Source organism: Pleurodeles waltl, chromosome 1_2 (genome assembly GCF_031143425.1).
Source record: "Pleurodeles waltl isolate 20211129_DDA chromosome 1_2, aPleWal1.hap1.20221129, whole genome shotgun sequence".
Lineage (NCBI taxonomy): Eukaryota > Metazoa > Chordata > Amphibia > Caudata > Salamandridae > Pleurodeles > Pleurodeles waltl.
The window spans coordinates 885,047,888-885,070,698 of NC_090437.1; the positions used below are offsets into that span (position 1 = coordinate 885,047,888).

Sequence of the window (22,811 nt, forward strand, 5' to 3'; positions counted from 1 at the left end):
GCCGTTGTGCCGTGTATTCCGCCGTCCTGTAAGTGGTTTCTGTTTTCTTCTGCGCCTCGCCTCTTGCGCGTCTGCCCCCATTGTGCCCCTCTGATTGCTGTGCCCCGATTGTAGTTTGTGCCAATACTGTATTTTGTGACTGTTTTTACGATTTTGTGCCTGACTTTCTTGTGCCTTGTTTAAGTTGTTTTTCGCCCCTTGGGCGCTCCCCCTTGCTCTCCGCTCCCTGCCGCTGCCTCCCTGCGGCCCCGCCCCCCTCGCACCCCCATTCGCCGCTCCCTCCCGCCTCCTGCCTCCCAGCTGCTCCTCCCTCCCCCCTCCCTTCTTAATTGCTGGCGCTGCGCGTCCGCGCCGCTGTCGCGCCGGAGGCGCGCCAGAGGCAAGCCCGTCTGCGCCCGTCCGCGCCTGGACCGCGCCCAGCGCCACCCCCCGGTCCTCACGCCCCCTGCAACTCCTACTTCCGATACTCTGCCAGCGATCTCCTCGCCCTCAACCCTGGCCCCTCCATAGAGTGCTTCCTGGCCTCCCCGAAGCACACCAAAGGACCTTTTTCCTGCTGCACCTGCAACTTCTCCTGCAACAGAACAACGAAGCCAGCAACAAACAACACTAACCACCTGCACTGCATCCTCCTCAACACACGCTCTGCACGAAAACACGCCATCGAGCTCTGGGACTTGCTCGACACCACCGCCCCAGACGTGGCCTTCCTGACCGAAACCTGGTGGAACGACTCTTCGGCCCCTGACATCGCTATCGCCATACCGGACGGATACAAGATCACCAGAAGAGATCGAACCAACGGAATCGGCGGAGGAATAGCCATCGCCCACAAATCCACCCTCAAGATCCACACCCACACGGACGACACTCTCAAGACAGCTGAACACCTCCACTTCCAGATCCACACGGACCCCAACACGACCCTCAGAGGAACCCTCATATACCGCCCTCCAGGACCAAGAGCCCCTTTCAGCGACACCATCTCCGACCTCGTAAGCACCCACGCCCTCGCCTCTCCAGACTACATCCTCCTGGGAGATCTAAACTTCCACCTTGAAAACAACAACGACGCCAACACCGCTTCACTGACCACCAACCTCCACAACTTCGGACTCCACCAACTGGTCAACACTCCCACCCACATCGCCGGTCACACGCTTGACCCCCTCTTCACCTCAAGCAACCACATCTCTTTCAGCCACACCTCCGAACTCCACTGGACCGACCATCACTGCGTCCATTTTACCTTCAAGAAAAACACCGAACACCACCGCATCCCTCTACCACCTCACCGCCGCTGGGGAAAAGTCACCAAAGACCAACTAACCAGCTCCCTCGTCAAACACCCACCACCCGACTCCAACGACCCGAGCGCCGCCGCCATCAACCTCCATCAATGGATCCTCGACTGCGCCAACACCTTAGCTCCACTCAAGAAACCCACCACCAACCAAGGAAAGAAAAAAACAGCCTGGTTCACAGAAGAACTGACCACCTCAAAACGCACCTGCCAGAAGCTCAAGAAGAAATGGATCCTCGAGCGCACTCCAGACAACCTTGCCACCCTCAAAGACGCCAACCGTGATCACCACCAACGGATCCGACTCGCCAAGCGCGCCCATTTCACTGAACGCCTCAACAACAACGCCCACGATTGCAAAGAACTCTTCGGCATCGTGAAGGAACTCTCCAACCCGAACGCCAACATCAACGACGTCCCACCCTCCCAGAAACTCTGCGACGACCTCTCCACCTTCTTCCACCAGAAAATCGCAGCCATCCACGACAGTTTCAACACCGCTCCTCCGCCAGACCCCACCCCTGACGACGACGCCCACGCCTGCCGCCTCACCGCCTGGACCCAAGTGGACGACGCCGAAACCCTAACAACCATGAATTCCATCCACTCAGGCTCTCCCACGGACCCATGCCCACATCACGCATTCAACAAAGCCGACGCCACCATCGCCCCCATACTCCACAAGATCATCAACCTCTCCTTCAACACCGCCACCTTCCCGGACAGCTGGAAATCCAAACCCTCCTCAAGAAACCCAAGGCTGACCCCAACGATCTCAAAAACTTCCGACCAATCTCTCTCCTCCCTTTTCCAGCGAAAGTCATCGAGAAGATCGCCAACGCACAGTTCGCCCACTTCCTAGAAGTCAACTCCATCCTAGACCCCTCTCAATCTGGATTCAGACGAAACCACAGTACCGAGACCGCACTCCTCGCCGCCACTGATGACATCAGACAACAAATAGACAACGGCGAAACCTCAGCCCTCATCCTCCTCGACCTATCAGCCGCCTTCGACACAGTCTGCCACCGCACCCTACTGGCCCGTCTCCACGAAGCCGGCATCCAAGACAAACCCCTCAACTGGATCTCATCCTTCCTCTCCGACAGAACCCAGAGAGTCCGGCTCTCCCCCTTCCGCTCCAAAGCCACCAACCTCATCTGCGGCGTCCCCCAAGGCTCCTCTCTCAGTCCAACGTTGTTCAACGTCTACATGGCCCCCCTTGCAAAAGTGGCCCGTCAACACAACCTCAGCATAATCTCCTACGCCGACGATACCCAGCTCGTCCTCTCCCTGACCAAAGACCCTCTCACCGCCAAAACCAACCTCCACGAGGAACTAAAATCCATCGCCGAGTGGATGAACAACAGCCGCCTGAAGCTCAACTCCGACAAGACGGAAGTCCTCATCCTCGGACGCTCCCCCTCGGCCTGGAACGACTCCTGCACTCGGACCCCCACCCACCCCAGCCAACCACGCAAGAAACCTCGGATTCATCCTCGACTCCGCTCTCACCGTGTCCAAACAGGTCAACGCCGTCTCCTCTTCCTGTTTCAACACCCTCCGAATGCTCCGCAGAATCTTCAAGTGGATCCCAATAGGAACCAGAAAGACGGTAACTCAAGCCCTCGTCAGTAGCAGACTTGACTACGGCAACGCACTCTACACAGGCATCCCAACAAAAGACATCAAACGACTCCAGCGCATCCAGAACGCATCCGCCCGCCTGATCCTCAACATACCCCGCCGATGCCACATCTCCCCCCACCTGAAAGACCTCCACTGGCTCCCCGTGGAAAAAAGGATCACCTTCAAACTCCTCATCCACGCTCACAAGGCTCTACACGACACCGGACCCACTTACCTCAACACCAGACTCAACTTTTACGTCCCCACACGTCAACTCCGCTCTGCCAACCTCGCCCTCGCCATTCTTCCCCTGAATCCAGCGCAAGACCTCTGGCGGCAGATCCTTCTCCTTCCTCGCCGCCAAGACCTGGAACTCTCTCCCCACCTCGCTACGCCAGACCCAGGACCTCCTCACCTTCAGGAGACTCCTCAAGACTTGGCTCTTCGAACGCTAGCAGGTCCCTCCCCCCCCCTCCCCCCCACCTCAGCGCCTCGAAACCCTGACGGGTACATAGTGCGCTTAATAAGTTCTCTGATTGATTGATTGATTGATTTATGTGTGCACTTCAAACACTGGATTTTGTATTTCATGTTCAAGGTTTAATTGCTATTTTGCAACATATCTTAAATTTTCTTCCTATGGATAAGTAAAAAATACAGTGGGAAACATTTGTGAAAAGGAAGTGGACGTATACTTTGAAAAATATTTTATTGCAAAGATTATCACTCGATGGACCCTAAACAAAGAAATAACGGAGGACAAAGGATTTTTTGTTGTTAAGGTAAAGGTATAGGTTTTGCTTAAAACAGTCTGTACAATGCATTTTATACGATCATTGTCACTGCGTTTCTTGCTGTCTTTCCTTGTCAAGAAACATCTGTAGTTTGGAGCTGATACCCTGCAAATGTTTTTCAGCACATAGTATACTTCGAGATTCCAGCAGAAGAGCTGGTAGGCTTGATACTCCATACTGTGGGAAGAAAAAAATATTATAGACAATAACAGTCATGTAGTCCCAATCTGTCTAAAAATAACTTATGTTTTAGATATTTTCGTTCTGATTTACTAGGTCTTGTGAATTACGAAACCTACACCCACTGTTGATGGATTCCATATACTTTGGAGGTCTATCCTAAAAAATGTGTCCAATCTGCCATCACACACGTTACAAATGGTGACATAGCAAACACCATTCAGTGCCATCTAACAAATTAACAAATCAGAAGCAAACCTTTTCTCATTCTTCTCCTTTAATCTGGCATCCACCACAGCCATGATTCCTTCTACAAACAAATAAGCCTTTCAATAATATAAAATATATGTCTGAGTGTGTGTGTACTATTATGTGTGCTGGTTCGTCGTATGTGCAGGTATGTTTTTTAAAACATGTATTGACAAACATTTGAGAACATAAAGATGGGTGGCAAAATTTAATTAATATGGAAACTTCAACCCCACAATCAGCTTAAGGATATATATATATATATATATATATATCCAGAGAAGAACAACAAAGCCGCAGCGTCATGGCCACCGCGCGGCAGACGGAGACGGGGTTGCGACCCCCAATAATTTCAAAACCAAACATCCACGACATTCGGGCCGAAAATAACAGCACTCTGTGCGTCAAAAGACAAATCTCCATCACTCCAGAGAGTTGAAGTGCAGGAGTTTATTTGGCCAACAGCCTGAACCGCTAGACGAAATTACATCAAATTTGGCAGAAAGCTAGCTCTTGGTCAGGAAAGCGTGCTTTTTGTGATTTGCTGTAAATTCGTTCAGTAGTTTTGGAGTAATTAGAGATTAAAAAATATAGATACCTATGGAAGGAGATGCTCCGTGGATCCAACTGTAGATTGAGATGTCATCAGTGAGGTCACTGAGCATGTCATGAGTGATCTAATATGTGAGGTCATAAGCAGTGCATTGCAGGGGCGTACATTATAGTTACGGATGGTAACTATAACTGATACATTTTTAAGGTTTTCTAAGTAAGTTCAATACCTACCTATAACGTCCCTGTAACCTTTTTTTTCCTCTGAATTTCTAAGGTTATTTTTAATTCTGTTTCCTGACTATAACATCCCTATAACCTTTGTTTTTTCAGTGAATTTGTAAGGTGATTTGAAATTCTATTTTCTAACTATAACGTCCCTGTAACCTTTGATTTTCTTCAGTGAAAACAATTATATTTCATTGAAAAACACCAAAGGTTTAAGTAACGTTATAGTTAGGAGAATATGTCAGTGATAACATTAACATTTTGAACAAAAAAAAACACATTATTTCACCAGTTATAGTTAGCAGCACTAACTATAATTTGAGAAGGGCATGTGTCCAAGATGGTGGTGGGAGGAGTTGCCTAGTCGTGATCTCTGTCCTGTGCTGCATTTATCCTGGCATTAATGGGAGCCTAAACCCCACCACCCTACCATAAATACTGCCCAGAACAATGCCTCACCTGACACTACATTGCGGAGGCCGAGTTCACCGACGCACACTCACTGCGGGATCAGAGGAGGCGAGCCAGACCGGCGGCGTGAGAATCAAAGGCCACAACGGGTGAGCTGCTAAAAGCCCTGCGGATTGGAGGGTGTGTGCAGCACACTGCCCTGAGGAGAGATGTAGTCTGGAGTTCTGGGATTCCAGCCACTTGGAGGGTGCCACGGACTGGAGTAACGAGTCATGCCCTCCTTTTTGTTACTGAGATCGCCACTGTGCCTGCGGCTTGCTTCCCCCCCTAACGTCTCGACCTCACCACGTGAGTGGGTGGCATTATTGATGTGTGCGCCAGGACCAGGGACCCCGATTACTCCTGTTGAGGCCCTCCCCAATACCCGGGGCCTTGACATTCACGGAGAGGGGTCGTCGACTGATGGAGCGAAGCAGCCCCCCTCCTTCCTCAACTTGCGGCTGTAGCGGCCTGGGCCTTCCCTGCCAGCCCTTCATGTGACAGATCCCGGACCCCTGAGGGCCCCGAAGTCCCACCACCCCTGTGTTGGCCCAGAGTTGTTGCAGCGGCCTCCCACCAGATATTCCGAATACAGGAGAATACATGAAGCAGAGCACCCCCCATTAGCACATTAGAGGCCTTAGTGGATGAGTGACAATGCCCCCATTTGATCGAGGTGGCGTCCTGCACTGTTGAGCTACTACAAGGAATTTGTGGATGTAACAATGAGTCATACTCTTTACTCCCCTACTGGCTAGAGGACATCTAGCTGTTACCTAGCTGGCGGGGACTCACTGTTACTGATGAAGCGCACACAGGAGGGACCACTTAACCTTTGTACATCTCTGCATGGACAGAAACGGGGGGCCTGGTTTTGAGTAGCACTGCTGCAGACAGAGGGTAGGGAAACTCTGAGCACTCTCCAGTGGAACTCTACCGGCAGCCTCAGCATCATGATGGTGTGCCCTAAAACAGGAGACACCTAACAGACCGAGGCAGGGATGCTCACTCAACACTGACCATATGTTGTAGGACACTAATGTTAAGTTTGTGGAAATTCTTGCGGCTGTGCAAGGCTTGAAGGTGACTCTGGAACTGAAACTGGACACTCTGATTATCGACATGGGTCATATGCATGAGGAATATAACAAACAGAAAGCAAGAATGGCCACGTATGATGCGACCATAACAGAGATGCAGTCCATTGTATCAGAAACACAGACCAAACTAGCAGCCCTACAACGAGAGGTGGACCTTCTGAATACGCAGAAGGAAGGTCACGCCAGAATAACATTTGGGTAGTGGGTCTGCCCGAGAAGATTGAGGGGCACAGCATGGACCTGTACCTGGAACACTGGCTAACACAATCCATCTTGGGGCAAAACCTCCACCTTCTTTTTCGTGAAAGGGGCGCACCAGATACCGGCTCGGCCACCACCGCCTGAACACTCCCACGACCAGTGGTGGTGCACTTTTTCAATTACTGTTACAGGGATGATATCCTACAGACTGCTCGCATCAAAGGCCGGGCAGGTAGAAAACCAGGGGGCTACAATATTCGCAGACTTCACGGCTGATGTACAAAAACACTTGCTGTCCTATTACACCATGAAGCTCAAACTACGAGAGCTGGGGATCAAATACACACTGATTTTTCCAGCTAAACTTCGAGTCTTGGATGGTGATAAGGCACTTCTTTTCCAATCCGTCCATGAAGCCTGGGACTGGTTGGAATCCAAAGGGGAACATCCTCCATAGGATCAACAGGACCCTGAGGAGGGCTGGACTCTTACAAGGAACCGCAACAGATCGGCCCAAAGTACAGCTCCCGCCCTTCCTGGGATAAGGTGGCAAAGAGATTGCAAGTGGTAGCTGCACTGGTACGGGTGGGGTCCCATGGTGCTGGTGCTTTACATGTTTCAGAGACACAATCCATGAGTGGCTACCTGGGCTGGATGAACACCAGGAGACATTGCGAGAGGGGCCTGAGGTCACCCCAACGACCAATGATCTCCTCTGAAAACTCTGTTGTTACCAAATCCTTTCCTTCTGCATAAGGAAGAAGGCTGCTGTGACTGTTTCAGATCCAGCAGTGATGACCCTAAGGTACAGTGAGGCCATCTTGTATTGGTTGTGGCGCTAGAGCACAAAATTATTGATTTTTTTTATACCAACTATGGTTGCCATGTATTACCCTCTACTATCCGCAGGAATCTTTCAAAGTTTGTTTAATACACTTTGAGGGGTTTATGGCCTGTTGTTGCAGTGTTGAGCGGTGGCCCGGAGAAGGGAGTCTGTAGTATTGTTGGGGTTTGGGAGCGCATGTGTGTGGTTCTGGGTGTTGGTGTCTTTCCTGTGGCTTCCACAACTGGGGCCAACCCCTGGTTGTAAATTACTTTTCCTACAGAGGTGCAGGAATAAAAGTTCATTACATGGAATGTGAGAGGTATGGGCTGTTATGTTAAGCGACAAAAGATTTACACTTACTTGCTGAAGTGCAGGGCCCATTTCATATATCTTTAGGAGATGCAACTTACGTCACTGGAACTAGCTAGATTGAGTAGACGGGGGCTGGGTATATGGCTTGACATACTCTAGTTATGTGAGAGGTGTGCTGGTGTGGGTGACCCCTGGTGTGCCCTTTACGGTGTCCCATCCTAAGAAAGATCCAGAGGGTCATTATGCAGTGGTGGGGCGGAACGCTAGAAGGGTTACCCTTAACACTGGGGGCAGTTTACGCATGATCGCAGGACAGGCTGCTTTTTACACTGTTCTAACACCTGTCCTGCTGGTGGACCCAGTGACACACACACTGTGGTGCGGGGACTACAATGGGTTTCCAGACCAAGCGATGGATTGAACCGATCCACCCCTCCCCCCAGGGGAACACTGGCGACTACTGCATCCAGCTGACAGGGAGTGCTCCCATTATTCAATGGTACACAAGCTACATTCTAGACTGCACATGGTCTTTGTGCCACTGGTGTTGGTCATACAGTGCACATGAGTGGAGTATCCTTACTGATCTTGCTTGGTGCGGTACGTCCACACGTGAAGATTCCTACTTGGCGCTTACCGATCACTGCCTTGGCTGATTCAGAGTTTAGTTCTCAGATCAGTGAAGCCATAGATCACCAGGATAGCCAGGGAACAGCCTTGCATGCCTTAGTCGAATGGGATGCATTTAAAGTTGTTTTACCGAGATTGAGCATGAAAACAGTTTATGCTGTGGGGAAGGGGTTGAAGGAGAGGTGACTGCCATGGAAGACTGCATTGGGGAGTTGTAGAGAGAGTGACTGACGGATCACAGTGAGCATGCAGCCCTGTCGGCCTTTCAAAAGGAATATAGGCAACTAGAGGGCACGTTATAAAGTTTACACACAGAACCAACATGAACACAGGGATAAAGCAGGCCTCTTATTGACATGGTTGTTATGCTCAGAGTCCCCCAGGTACCCGGCTGCTCCATTCTGACTCCGGATAGGCAGGTGGTGAATACCAAAGAGGAAATCAATGGTGTATTTGAAGACTATTACAGGGGTTTGTTTAGGGAATCCTCTGTGGTAGGTCCAGACAAGCTCTCTGCATATTTAGCACACAAACACCCTCACGTCAGCTTTGTATTGTGGCAGGAGCTAGACACCCCGGTTACACTGAAAGAAGTACAAGAACCGATTGCACAGACAGCCTGTGGGAAGGTACCTGGCACTGATGGGTTTCCGGCTGAGTTTTATGCGCACTACTTTACCCAACAGGTCCCTTGCCTTCTGGAGGTGTATGAGTGCAGTGGCTAGTGGGACCTTACTGACTACTATGAGGGTAGCAGTAATTGTTGTCCTTCCTAAATCTGGACGGGATCCTTTAAATGTGACATCCTATCGCCCCCTGTCCCATTTAAATCGTGACTACAAAGTTCCTGGGAAATTCCTAGCCAGTTGTCTGACCAGAGTGGTCCCTTCCTTAGTACACTCCGATCAAAACGGTTTGATCCCTCGGTGCAACACCTTTATTAATCTATGGCGCTTATTGAAAACTAGTAGCGTTCCTGCTTCGACAGACATCACCTTCATACAGTGATATTTTGCTTGGGGCCTTAACGCATGATTTTTTCTTATTCTGCATTGTGAGGTTTTTAAGGCAATACAAAACAAGACTGGAGAGGAGTGAATCTCGGTCTGTTTTTTTACCAACTTAAACTATTCCAGTCTGTTGGAAAGTGCCCTTTTCGGCATGGTTATCCCCCACATACTTTTTGCCTGATACTGATGCTGGCTTGACAGAGTGTGCTAGGATCCTGCTAACTGAGTCCCAGCACCAGTGTTCTTTCCCTAAAAAGGTACCATTGCTTCCACAATGGGCACACCCCTGGCACACATTTAAGTCCCTTGTAAAAGGTTTCAATGGTACCAAGGGCCCTGTGGCCAGGGAAGGTCCCCAAGGGCTGCAGCATGTATTACGTCACCATGGGGGACCCCTCACCAAGCACATGCACACTGCCATTACAGCTTGTGTGTTCTGGTGGGGAAAAAAAGACAAAGTCAACATGGCACGCGTCTCAGAGCGCGTGCCCACAAACCACTGCCTGCGTCATAGGTAAGTCACCCCTCTATCAGGCCTTACAGCCCTAAGGCAGGGTGCAATATACCACAGGTGAGGGCATAGCTGCATGAGCAATATGCCCCTACAGTGTCTAAGTCCATTCTTAGACATTGTAAGCGCAGTGTGGCCATATGTTTGCCATTACGAACCACACAGCTCCATAATGGCTCCACTGAAGTCTGGGAAGTTTGGTATCATACATCTCACCACAATAAACACACACTGATGCCTGTGTTGGATTTATTGAAAAATGCACCCAGAGGACATCTTAGAGATGCCCCCTGCATTTTAGCCAAACTTCTAGTGCAGGACTGACCGGTCTGTGCCAGCCTGCCAATTCCAGACAGGTTTCTGACCACATGGGGTGAGAGCCTTTGTGCCCTCTGTGGCCAGAAAATAAATCCTGCACTGGGTGAAGGTGCTTCGCACCTCCCCCCCACAGGAACTGTACCACCTGGCGGTGAGCCTCAAAGGCTCAGGCCTTCTGTTTCAGTGCCCCTGGGCACCCCAGCTAGTGGAGATGTCTGCCCCTCCCCCCGGACAAAGCCCCACTTTTGGCAGCAAGTCTGGTGGGAAAATTAGGGAAGACAAGGAGGAGTGAGCATTTCAGCTGGGACCACCCCTAGGTTGTCCAGAGCTGAAGTGATCCCCTCCTTGCAAAGTTCTCCATTTTGGTTTGGGATAGGGACCAATAGGGTTAGGTCTTGACACCGTAAGGGTGTAGTCACCCTGAGGGACAGTAGCCATTGGCTACTGCTCTCGGACTCCTGTAACGCCTCATAATCCAGGATTTAAGGGCTCCCCTGAAACTAGCTCATCAGATTCTTGGCGACCTCAAGAAGAAGAAGGACCCCTATGCTGACCCCCAGCAGAGCAGACTGAGACACCAACTGACTTGACCCCACCCCTACAGGCCTGTCTCCAGCTTCTGAAGCCCTGCAACCAAAAGGCGACGCATCCTGCAGGACCAGCAACCTCTTAAAAGCCTCAAAAGGACTGCCTGCAGCCCAGAGGACCAAGATCTCCTGTGGACAATGGCCCTGTCCAGAAAATCACCAGCAAAGGACTCCAGAACGGCCCGGATCCGCGAGTCCTGCCCACTCTGCACCAGACGCCCACAGCCCATGTCCAGGTGGCCCAATTTACTAGAGCTGGTCCCCAGGTGATTCACCCTGGGTTGAGCCCTCCTGTCCAACACGATGATGCCTGCAGCATCTTTGTGACCCCCAGGGTCCCGCAATAGGAAAGAATTGGGAGCCCAACGCTGTGTTTGCACCATGCGGCCCGTGCGCCGCTAGGGGTGTGTGTTTGGTGCTGAACTGTGGCCCCCCGGTGCTCCTCTAAACCCCCCCACGTCTAGCCTGCGAAGATGCGGGCACTTACCTGCAAGCAGGCCTGATTACAAGTGCCCCCAGTCTCCACAGGAGCCCATGTTATTTTGACCTCAACTTTGACTTCTGCACTCGGCCAGCCCCGTATTACTGGCGGTAGGTGTTTGGGGTTAACTTGACCTCCAACATGTGGACATCCTAACACCCGGAGACTGGAACTGTAAGTCTTGTACCTACCTCGAAAGTGTGGTAACTTTTCTTACCCCCTCGATCTGTTCCTGAAAATTGCACTGTGTCAACTTTTAAAACAGATTATTGCTATTTATTCGAAAACCAAATAACTGGCCAAATTGAAACAAAGTGGAATTGCTACATATGGTGGATACTTACTTGCAAATGTACTTACCGGCAACTTGAATCTTATGGTTCTAGAAATAAAGTACAAAATATATTTTTGCTATATAAAAACTATTGACCTGGAGTTAGTCATAGTATGTGCTTCCTTTATTGCCTGTGTGTACAACAAATGCTTTGCACTACCCTCTGATAAGCCTAACTGCTCGACCACACTACCACAAAAGAGAGCATTAGTATGATCTACTTTAGCCTCTGATAAAGCTCTAGGGAACTCCTGGACTCTGTGCACACTACATCTCATTTTGATATAGTATATACAGAGCCAGCTTTCTACATTGGTGGATCAACGGTGGGGTGTACGACTTTGCATTTGCTGGACTACTGAGCAAATACCTGATCACACAACTAAATTCCAAAATTGACATTAGAAACTGATTTTTGAATTTGACAAATTTGTAAATGTCCTGCTAGGGCCTTGGTTAAATCCTCTTTAGCATTTCTTGTTTTAGATTTAAAAAGTTATTTTAAGTTAGGGGTTAGTAACTAGAAGTAGTTTAGTTCCTAAAAGTAATTCCCAACTATAGTAACATGATGAGCAGCTCAGAGGAAATGGTTGAGGAGCTCAACCTCACCCCTTACCTACATCTAGGGATGGGAGAGTTAAAGTCCCTCTGCAGACTGAAAAATATTAAAACAGGTTCCAACCCTACCAAGATCAAGCTCCAGGAGCTCTTGGCAGAGTATACAAGGGACCACCCTGCTGAGGAGGAAGACCTCCCCTCAGATAGGGAAGATGTTGGAGATGAGGAGGATGAACTCCCCCCTCCTCACCTAACTAGGGAGATCAGGGCCCCAAAGCCCTACCTCCAAGGATAGTGCTCACAGGATCTGGATCTTCCACAGGGGCGTCCAGTTCCTCTGGGAACATTGTGAGAAGCCTCAATGAAGAGGACCTCCTTTGAGCACGAATGGCCAAAAGATTAACTTTGGAGCAACAGCTCCTAGCAATAGAGAAGGAGAGAGCAGAAATGGGCTTAGCACTCGTTAGCGGTGGCAGTAACTTAAATAGGGTCTGAGAGCATTCTGATGTGCTAAAAATCCACAAAGGGATTATCTCTAAATATGAAGAGGGTGATGACATCACCCAGTGATTCACAGCTTTTGAGAGAGCCCTCGCAACCAGAAAACTAAACAAATCTCATAGGGGAGCTCTCCTTTGGGAACTATTTACTGGTAAATGTTGGGATAGGCTCCTCACACTCACTGATGCGGATGCTGAATCCTATGACCACATGAAGGCTGCCCTGATTGAGGGCTTTAGATTCACCACTGAGGAGTATAGAATACGGTTCAGAGGGGCTCACAAAACCTTACTACTCAGTGAAACCACTAGATGGTTGGGTAACTGGCAGTGGAGTGCATGACTATGATGGGCTTTATAATTTATTTTTGAAAGAACATCTTTTAAGTAACTGCTTCAATTACAAGATGCATCAATATCTGGTAGACCTAGGTCCGATTTCTCCCAGAGAATTGGGAAAGAAGGCAGACCATTGGGTCAAAACTATGGTGTCCAAGACTTCCACTGGGGGTGACCAAAATAAAAGGGTTACAAAGCCTCCCCAAGGGAAGGGTGGTGAGACACCTAAGGAAAAAAACAAAGGGTTTTCACAAGGGCCCCAAAAACCTGCAAAGGAGGGTGGGCCTGAGCATCTTCACAGTCCTCGCATGGGTACAAGGGTAAAAACTTTGATCCCAAGAAGGCCTGGTGTCACAATTGTAAACAGCATGGGCACCAAACTGGAGACTTGGCCGGTCCCATAAAGAATCCCCCTAGCACTACTCCAGTTGGTACTGGTATAGCCAGTCTCCAGGTGGGATCAACAGTGTAAAAAAGAAAAAGGAGGGACCGGGAGGTTACGTGGTCCAGTGTACAATCTCCCAATTATAATACAATAAATAAAGGTACACTGTTCCAAGACTTCACTGGCTTAATAGGAGACCTGAACTATCAGGAGCAAGAGCCCTCATGCATCACAATGGATGACAAGCATCATCGCGGGTAGGTCCAGAACGCAGGACCATTAATCGAAAAAGATTAATTTAAGTCCACAGTACTTGTGTCCCAAGGAGCCTATTCCTACAATAAGGGATGGGCAACCTGACTAGGTGATTACTATGTAAGTGACTGTCTCACCTTTGAGCTCAGGAGTCTTAGATATATACATTTTTGCTTGTCATATTGTTTTTTGGAGAAGATAATTTGTATTTGGTCCTGATGAAGCGTCAATGGATCCGGTGGGACCGTAAGGATGCGAAACATGTTGGCCTTGATATGTAGAGGAACTATGTAAATTATAGCTCCTCTCTATGTTCATATATTTGCTTGTTTTGGAGAGTCATTCGAGCATTGCACTCTTATTTGACCCTCACCTTTTCTTTTTAACCTTGGTCTTCATCTATCCTATACTGATTAAAGTTTTTGATGTTTTGGTATGATGAATAACCAATTTTAACTGTCACTTGCTCTCTCCATTTTCCCACTCCTAGCGTAAACTATCTCGCTTGCTCTAGGTGAGCAACACGGCATAAGAGCCCCCTTCGGGGAGCCCACCAAGCATTGCAGTGCCGGCTTGGTGAGGAGCACTTCCCGATGATGATGCTTGTCATCCATTGTGATGCATGAGGGCTCTTGCTCCTGATAGTTCAGGTCTCCTATTAAGCCAGTGAAGTCTTGGAACAGTGTACCTTTATTTATGGGATCAACAGTGTGCCTAGGGCAAATCAGGGTCCACATTGAAGCTATTTTAGTCTCTGAGGGTGGGGTAGATGTTACCACACTAGCTTGCTGGCTCCCTAACATGCAAAAACACAGACAGCACCTCTTCTGTAATGGAACAAAGATAGAAGCCATGAGGGATACAGGTGCCAGTGTCACAATGGTGACAGATAAACTGGTTTTCCCAGGACAGTATTTGGCTGGACAAACATATCCAGTTACCAATGCTGATATTGTGACTAAGGTACGTCCATCTCATGGCTATGGTGACCTTAGAATGGGGAGGGGCTACTGGCCTGAAACAGGTAGTGGTCTCTTCTGCGATCCCAGAGGACTGCTTGCTAGGGAATGATCTAGAGTCCTCAGCTTGGGCTGAGGTAGAACTCAAAACCCATGCAGCCATGCTGGAAATCCCTGAACTGGTGTGTGTAAAAACAAGAGCACAGGCTGAAAAAGAAGTGTTGGAGCTTGGAATAATGGCCAAACCTTTCAAGAGAAAGGGCAAGAAGACTGGGACCCAGCTTCTGAGCAGCAAAAGAAACAAGACCTCTCTTCTCAGGAAGAAGTCTTATCCTGTGAGGGAACTGAGCCCATGGAGCTGGGTCCTTGCAAGGTAGAGCTCTTGGGGCCAGGCAGACCCTCAAGGGAACAGCTCTGCAAGGGACAAAAGACTTGTCCCACTCTTGAAGGCCTGCACAGGAAAAGGGAGATGTCAGTGGCTACCACAGGGTCTATTGGGAGGATGGACTCCTATACACTGAGGCCGGAGACCCCCAAACCTGGTGCAACCAGGAGAGTGGTAGCGCCTCAGCAGTTAAGGGAGTTCATCCTAACTGTGGCCCATGGCATCCCCCTTGCTTGGCATCTGGGACAAACAAAAACATGGAATAGGCTTGTCAGCCATTTCTATTGACCCAATATATCTCAAAAAGTGAAGGAGTTTGGAAACTCCAATGTCACCTGCCAAGCCAGTGGTAAGGCAGGTGACCACACAAAGGTCCCCCTCATTCTACTTCCTGTGGTGGGGGTTCCCTTTGAAAGAGATGGTGTGGACATTGTGGGTTCACTTGAGCCACCCACAGCCTCAGGGAATCAGTACATACTGGTAGTAGTGGATCAGGCTACCAGATACTCTGAAGCAGTTCCTCTTAGGTCTACTACAACTCCTGCAGTAGCCAAGACGCTGATTGGTATTTTGTACCACAGGAGGGTTTCCTAAAGAGGTGGTTTCTGACAGAGGTTCAAAACTTCATGTTGGCTTACCTAAAACACATGTGAGAAGAGTGTGGGGTGACCTATAAGTTCACCACACCTTACCATCCACATACCAATGAACTTGTTGAGAGATTCAACAAGACAATGAAGGGCATGATCATGGGGATTTCTGAAAAACTCAAAAGGAGATGGGATGTCCTCTTGCCAAGCTTGCTTTTCACTTACAGAGAGATGCCTCTAAAGGGATTAGGTTTTCTCCCACTTAACTTCTGTTTAGCCACCCTGTAAGGAGACCACTTGCACTTGTAAAAGAAGGCTGGGAGAGACCCCCCCCCCATGAGCCTAAACAAGAAGTGGTGGACTATGTGCTTAGCCTCAGCTCAAGGATGGCTGAGTACATGAAAAAGGCATCTAAAAACCTTGAGGCCAGCCGACAGCTTCAGAAGCAGTGCTATGACCAAAAGGCTGCACTGGTAGAATTGAAATTAGGGCAGAAGCTATGGGTTCTGGAGCCTGTGGCGCCCAGGGTACTTCAGGACAGATGGAGTGGCCCTTACCCTACCCAAAAGGGTGATCCATGTAAACTGCCTAAAACTCTATTGTGACAAGGCTGGTATAACCATGCTGATGGTTACTGATGAGGAACATGAAGCAGAGGGTGAACCTCTCCCTGACCTCCTCTCAAATGACCCTAAAGATGGGTCAGTTGATGGAGTTGTCTACTCTGACACCCTCACTGCCCAACAGCAAGCTGACTGCAGGCAAGCCCTACAGCAGTTAGTTGAACTCTTCTCTTTGACCCATGGACAGACTCACCTGTGGACACAGAAGACAGTTTACATGACAAAACAAAAATAAAATCTATAGACAGTCTGACCAAGTCAAAAGAGAGCATCAAAGTGGAAGTCCACATGCTGGATTTAGGGGCTATTGGGTCCTCTGACAGTTCCTGGGCTGGCAAGAGAGAAATGAGGTTCTGTGTGGACTATAGGGGTCTCAACTCTGTCACCAAGACAGATGCTCACGCTATAACAGGAGGAAATGAACTAATTGACAAGTTAGGTGCAGCCAAATTCCTTAGTACCTTTGACTCAACTGCAGGGTACTTACAAATTAAGATGGTACCAACAGGAAAAGATGAGACAGCATTCTCTACACCTGATGGACATTATCAGTTTACTGTTATGACCTTTGGTTTAAAGAATTACCCTGCCACCTTCCAAAGGTTGGTGAATCAAGTCCTTGCTGGCTTGGTTCCCTTTAGTACAGCATATCTAGATGATATTGCTGTCTTTAGCATCTCCTGGCAGGATCACCTGATCCACCTGGGGAAGGTTGTGCAGTCCTTGCAATCAGCAGGCCTCACTATTAAGGCATCAAAGTGCAAGATAAGGCAGGGCACTGTTGTATACTTGGGCCACCTTGTAGGTGGAGGCCAAGTGCAACCCTTACAGCCCAAGATCCAGACAATTCTGGACTGGGAAGCACCATAAAACAAGACTCAGGTCAGGGCATTCCTTGGCTTGACTGGTTACTATGGGAGGTTTGTGAGGAGGTATGGATCCATTGTGACTCCCCTCACAGAACTGGCCTTAAAGAAAATGCCCAGAAAAGAAAACTGGACTCTTGACTGTCAAAAGGCTTTTGACACCTTAAAGGAGGCAATGTGCTCGCACCAGTTCTCAAAGCTCCAGATTATTCTAAGCAGTTCACTGTGCAGACAGATGCCTCTGAACATGGGATAGAAGCAGTCCTATCCAAAACCAATGATGATGGCCATGGTCAGCCTGTTGCTTTCATTAGCAGGAGGTTACTCCCCAGGGAGCAGCGTTGGAGTGCCATTGGGAGGGAGGCCTTTGTTGTGGTTTGGTCACTGAAAAAGCTGAGACCATACTTGTTTGGTACTCACTTTATTGTCCAAACTGACCACAGACCTCTCAGTTGGCTGATGCAAATGAAAGGTGAGAACCCTAAACTTTTGATGTGGTCCATCTCCCTACAGGGAATGGACTACTTAGTGGAACACAGACCTGGAAATGCCCATGCCAATAGGCCAGTTGGCCTTTCCAGGTTCCAGGCTTAACAGAGGCTACAGTAGATAATACTAATGCTCTCTTTTTTAGTAGTGTGGTTGAGCAGTTAGGCTTATCAGAGGGTAGTGCAAAGCATTTATTGTACACATGCAGTCAAGAAATGGGGCACACACTCAATGCCTAACTCCAGGCCAATTGCTTTATATAGCAAAAATATATTTTGTTACTTTATTTCTAGAACCAGAAGGTCTTTGTTGCAGGTAAGTACAGTTGTCAATAGGTATTAAGCATATTTATCAAATCTACTTTGTTTGGTTTTTGCACATAAAGCAGTTTACAAAAGTTGACAGTGCAATTTTTCATAGGAGTCAATTGAGTCTGGGTTGGGGGAAGAGTGTTCGCACAGTTAACAGGTAAGTATACATCTTACGATTTCAGTCTTCAGGGGTTAGGATGTCCACTGTTCAAAGTTCAGGGTGACTCCAAAAGTGCACCACAAGCAAAATGGGACCAGCTGGATGCAGGGGTTAAAGTTGCCATTGGGTTTACAATGGAATTCTAGGAGGACTGGGAGTGCTTGGTAGAAAGCAGATTGCAGGTAAGTACCCATGGTTCCAGGACACGGGGTGGGGTGTACGGACAGAGGTACACACCAAACGCCCAAACTCAGTGGCTCAGGCGGGCCGGGCGCAGGATGCAAACACAGAGCTGGGCACCCAATGTTTTTCAATTGGGGACACCAGGGGTCACAAAAGATGCTGCAGGCTGGGTCACGGGGGGACAGTTCCGGGAAACCAAAGGCTGGACAGGATAGGGTGGAGCCCGCTGGACATTGCTGAACCGTGGGCATCGGGTATCTTCGTCGGATCTAGTCAGGGTCAGGGGGGTCCTCTGGATTCAGGCTGCAGGCGTTGTCGTGTTGGTCAGGAGGGGTCAACCCAGGTTGGACTTTAGGTCAGAATCACTTGGGGACCTTCTCTGGTCCAGTGGGTGCAGAGTGGGAAGGGCTTGCGGCTCAGGGGTGGTTCTAGAGTCCTTTTGGAGGGTTTCTTCTGGATAGGGCCGCTGTCCTCTGGAGTTCTTGGTCCTCAGCTGGGCAGGCGGTCCTCTGGGGCTTGCAGAGGTCACTGGTCCTGCAAGATGTGTCCCCTTCTTGGAGCAAGATGTGTCCCCTTCTTGGTCTTTGAAGCTGCAGACAGGCCGGTAGGGCTGGGGCCAAGTCAGTTGTCATCTGGAGTCTTCAATGCTGTCACTTCACTGCTGGGTTGGTTAGGCAGTCCTTCTTTCTTCTTGAGGTCGCCAGGAATCTGGTGAGTAAGGTTCAAGGGACCCCAAAGTACTAGATTGAGGGGTGTTATAGGGGGTCACAGGACAATCAATCAATCAGTGTATTTGTAGAGCGCACTACCACCCGTGAGGGTCTCAAGGCGTAGCCAATGAGGATTTTGCCTTTTTCTCCCCACCAGCACACACAATCTGCAATAGCAGTGTGCATGTGCTTGGTGAGGGGTCCCTTAGGGTGGCACAATACATGCTGCAGCCCTTACAGGCCCTCCCTGGTCACAGAGCCCTTGGTACCATTTGCAAGGTACTTAGCTGGGTGCCACAGGTGTGTCAACTGTGGAAACATGGTAGCTTTTAAGGAAAGAACACTGGTGCTGGGGCCTGGTTAGCAGGACCCCAGCACACACTCAGTCAAGTTAGCATCAATATTGAGCAAAAGAAAAAGTGTGTGTGTGTGTATGGGGGTGGGGGCGGGAAGGGTGGAGGGGGTAACCATGCTAAAAGGAACACTTTCCTAAACAGGGGACCACACGTTCATCAGCCAGTCATCCAAGTAAAGAAATGTGTGGAATTTCGACCTCCTTAGTGAAGGCAGCACCTGCACCCTGGTGAGCACTTGAGATGCAGCCATAAGACCAAATGATATAGCTGCATGTAAGAAGCTGGCCTAATGTGTGGTGGATACCTATGGTGTTTACACCAAATATCAGATCCAGGCAACCCCTATTAGTTAGTGAGACAGTGTCTAGAAAGTCAGGGCTCTCTCGTGGTAGCTGTGGTGAGTAGTTAGGAATTATCTAGGAGGAGTGTAAAGCACCTACAATACCACAGTAGTCACACAGTAGCTTATCTCACATGAAAGGAACCACACAGTGTTGCAAAATAAAGGTACTTTATTACAGTAACACTGAACTAGATTACTTATAGGCAGCTCCCAACTGGAGGTAAGTACACACTATATACACAGTAAGTATTAAGAATTAGCATAGAAAAATAACAAGCAGTGACATGAAATAGCAGAAAATAGCTAGGGCCCTATAGGGGGTCCAACCCATATACTAAAGTATTGGAATGCAAAATTAGGTTCCACACCCAAGGTTGGGGAATAGTTAGAAGAGAGCCATGAGAACTCGGACCCCAAGAGGTGAGTAACTAGATGACCCCCAGCGACAAGAAGAGCAAAGTTAAGTTACCTGGTCGTCCAAAGACTAACAAGGGGACTTGGAAAATGAACTTTGCAAGAACAGGACCAGTCCAGTGGAACCCAGTGGTGGATTCCAGTATTCCATTAGAAGAGGACATGCAAAAAGAAGGGAGCAGAGTCCAGTCCACGCAGTAGTGTCCAGGTGGGGCAGAAGCCATTCTGTGGATTAAGATCCGGGTCGACGGTGGATGATGAAGACCAACTGTAGAGCCCAGGATCTGAAGAAGAGTCCCTGAAGTCATGCAGAAGTTGTCCCACGCCGGGTCGCAGTCGAGACAGTGGTCAGGCAAAGCAAATCGTGGCAGAAGAGGATTTGTAGAGAAGAAAAGGACCAGCAAGGTCCAGGGTATTCGACCCTCGGAGGGGAGTCCGGGCTGTCCCTTAGCTGTCGGGAGAGCCAGTAGAAGCAATCGTAACCCCCACAAGCAACACACTGGCAGCAGGCACAGTAAGTTGCAGTGAGCACACCTGTAGAGGAGTCCCACGTCGCCGGAGCAGCAGAGGAGAGACTGTTCTTGCAAGGATGAAGTGCTGGAGGCCGGGGCTACAGGGAGCCTGAAGATACCTTGGAGCAGGAGTCAACAAGCCTTGGCTGCTGCAAGAGTCAGGGTGCACAGGGATTCTGTCCTGCAAGGAGAGGAAAGGAGTCACCATCTCCCAAGTTAGACAGACGTCAGAGAGGACCACTCAGAACCACCACCTGTGTTGGAGGATCCACACAGTTTGCAGTTTGTGTGGAGAGCAGATCCCAGCAGCCGGACATTGTTGCCTTAGGTGCCTGCAGATGCAGGGGAGTGACTCCTTCACTCCAAGGGAGATTCCTTCTTTCCTCTTTGGTGCAGTTGAATTCTTGTTGACCCCAGAGGATGCACAGCCGTGGAAATGATGCAATTGCTCAAAAGAGCCAGAGAAATAATGTTGCAACGCGAGTTTGTCTCAGGAGTTGCAGGCTTGTTTGGTTCTTGTGAAGTCCAGCAGCAGTTCCAGTGGCCAGGAGCAGAAGAGGTTGATGCAGAGGAGTCCTGGTGGAGTCTTGCATGCAGAGTCTGGGGACCCACCTGCAAGGAGGTCCCTAAATAGCCCTAACAGGGGGCTTGGTCACTCTGCAGGGTGACCACCTATCAGAGGGGGGACACTGAAGGCAGTCACCTGTCCTGTCCAATTAGATGCTCCCAGGGGCCTCTGCACATCTTGTTTCCAAATGGCAGAATCAAGTGGCCACCTGGAGGAGCTCTGGGCACCAGCCCTGGGGTGGCAATGGACAGGGGAGTGGTCACTCCCCTTTCCTTTGTGTAGTTTCACGCCAGAGCATGGACCGGGGGTCCCTGGACTGGTGCAGACTGGATTATGCAAGGAGGGCACCAAATGCACCCTTTAAAGCAAGGTGGCGGAGTGAGGAGGTTACCCCTCCCCAGCCTTGTAACACCTATTTCCAAGATAGAGGGTGCTGCAGCCCCTCTCCCACAGGAGATCCTTTGTTCTTCCTTCCCCTGCTTGAGCTGGTCAAACAGCAGGAGGGCAGAAACCTGTCTGAGAGGCTGCAGCAGAGTGGGCAGCCCGCAAACCATTGAAGACTGGTAGGAGTAATGCTAGGGGGTCCTCTAAGGAGCTCACAGGGTGCATGGAATTATGCCACCAATACTAGTGTTACAATTGGGGTATGACTCAGACATGTTTGATACCAAACATGTCTAGGTTCGGAGTTATGTAGCTGGACTACAGGTAATGAGTGACCTGTGGCCAGTACATGGGTACAATGGCTTCCCCGCCCTTACGAGGTACAGTGCATTGGAACTGGGGCATCTCTGCTAATGCAGGGGTGCCCTCACATACAGGAACCTACACCCTGCCCTGTGGGCTAGGAGGGGCTACTATAGGGGTGACTTACAGTGACCTTGTGTAGTGACCAGTAGCAAAAGGGTGCATGCACCTTTTCATGCAGGCTGCAATTGCAGGTCTGCAGACACAGTTTGCATGGGCTCCTATGGGTAACAACATAAATGCTGCAGCCCACGGAGGACCAATGCCCTGGGTACCTAAGTATCATATACTAAGGACTTACGGGACTACACCAGTATGCCAATTGTGAGGTGTAAAGGGTACCTAAGGAACCAAATTTAGAGAAGAGAGCACAATCACTGGGGCCATGGTTAGCAGGATCTCTGTGAGAACAATCTAAGCACATTGATAACAGGCAAAAAAGTGGGGGTTACCATGCCAAAAATAGTGACTTTCCTACACTGCAAACTAACAGTGTGAGGGTAGGTAGTGCCTGTGAGCGGAGAAGATTGGAAGGTGCATGTATTTGTCCAGGAGGTCCAGGGACGTCCACCAATATCCTGCATTGAGGGGTAACAGAACCAGACTCTTGTGCAGCATTTTCAAGCTGTCAGATTGAATGATCAGATTCAAGAGGCAAAGTTTCAGGATGGGCCTCCATTCACCATGGGAACGAGACCAAGAAGTGAAGGGAGTAAAATCCTATGCCCTACCCCCCCCACCCCCAGGCATCACCTCTATGGCCCCTTTGTTCAGTAGGGCAGCAGCTCCAACTTAAAGATCGAGGCATATAAAAGTGAGCACGTCCTGATGGAAAGAGGAAAGGAAAGTCTGCAGGGTCACAC

At 49.4% G+C, this 22,811-nt stretch overlaps 1 protein-coding gene across 3 annotated transcripts in view; it reads right to left on the reverse strand.

Annotated features, from left to right (window-relative positions):
- Nucleotides 1-3,622: 3,622 nt before the first annotated feature.
- The window catches only part of CENPU (centromere protein U), a 427,790-nt gene continuing 408,601 nt past the window's right edge, over nucleotides 3,623-22,811 (reverse strand). For all 3 annotated transcript variants that reach the window (XM_069199521.1, XM_069199511.1, XM_069199530.1), the window contains one exon: nucleotides 3,623-3,903. In XM_069199521.1, coding sequence (XP_069055622.1) covers nucleotides 3,772-3,903 — 132 coding nt within the window. In that variant the 3' untranslated portion in view covers nucleotides 3,623-3,771. The remainder of the gene's footprint in view (nucleotides 3,904-22,811) is intronic.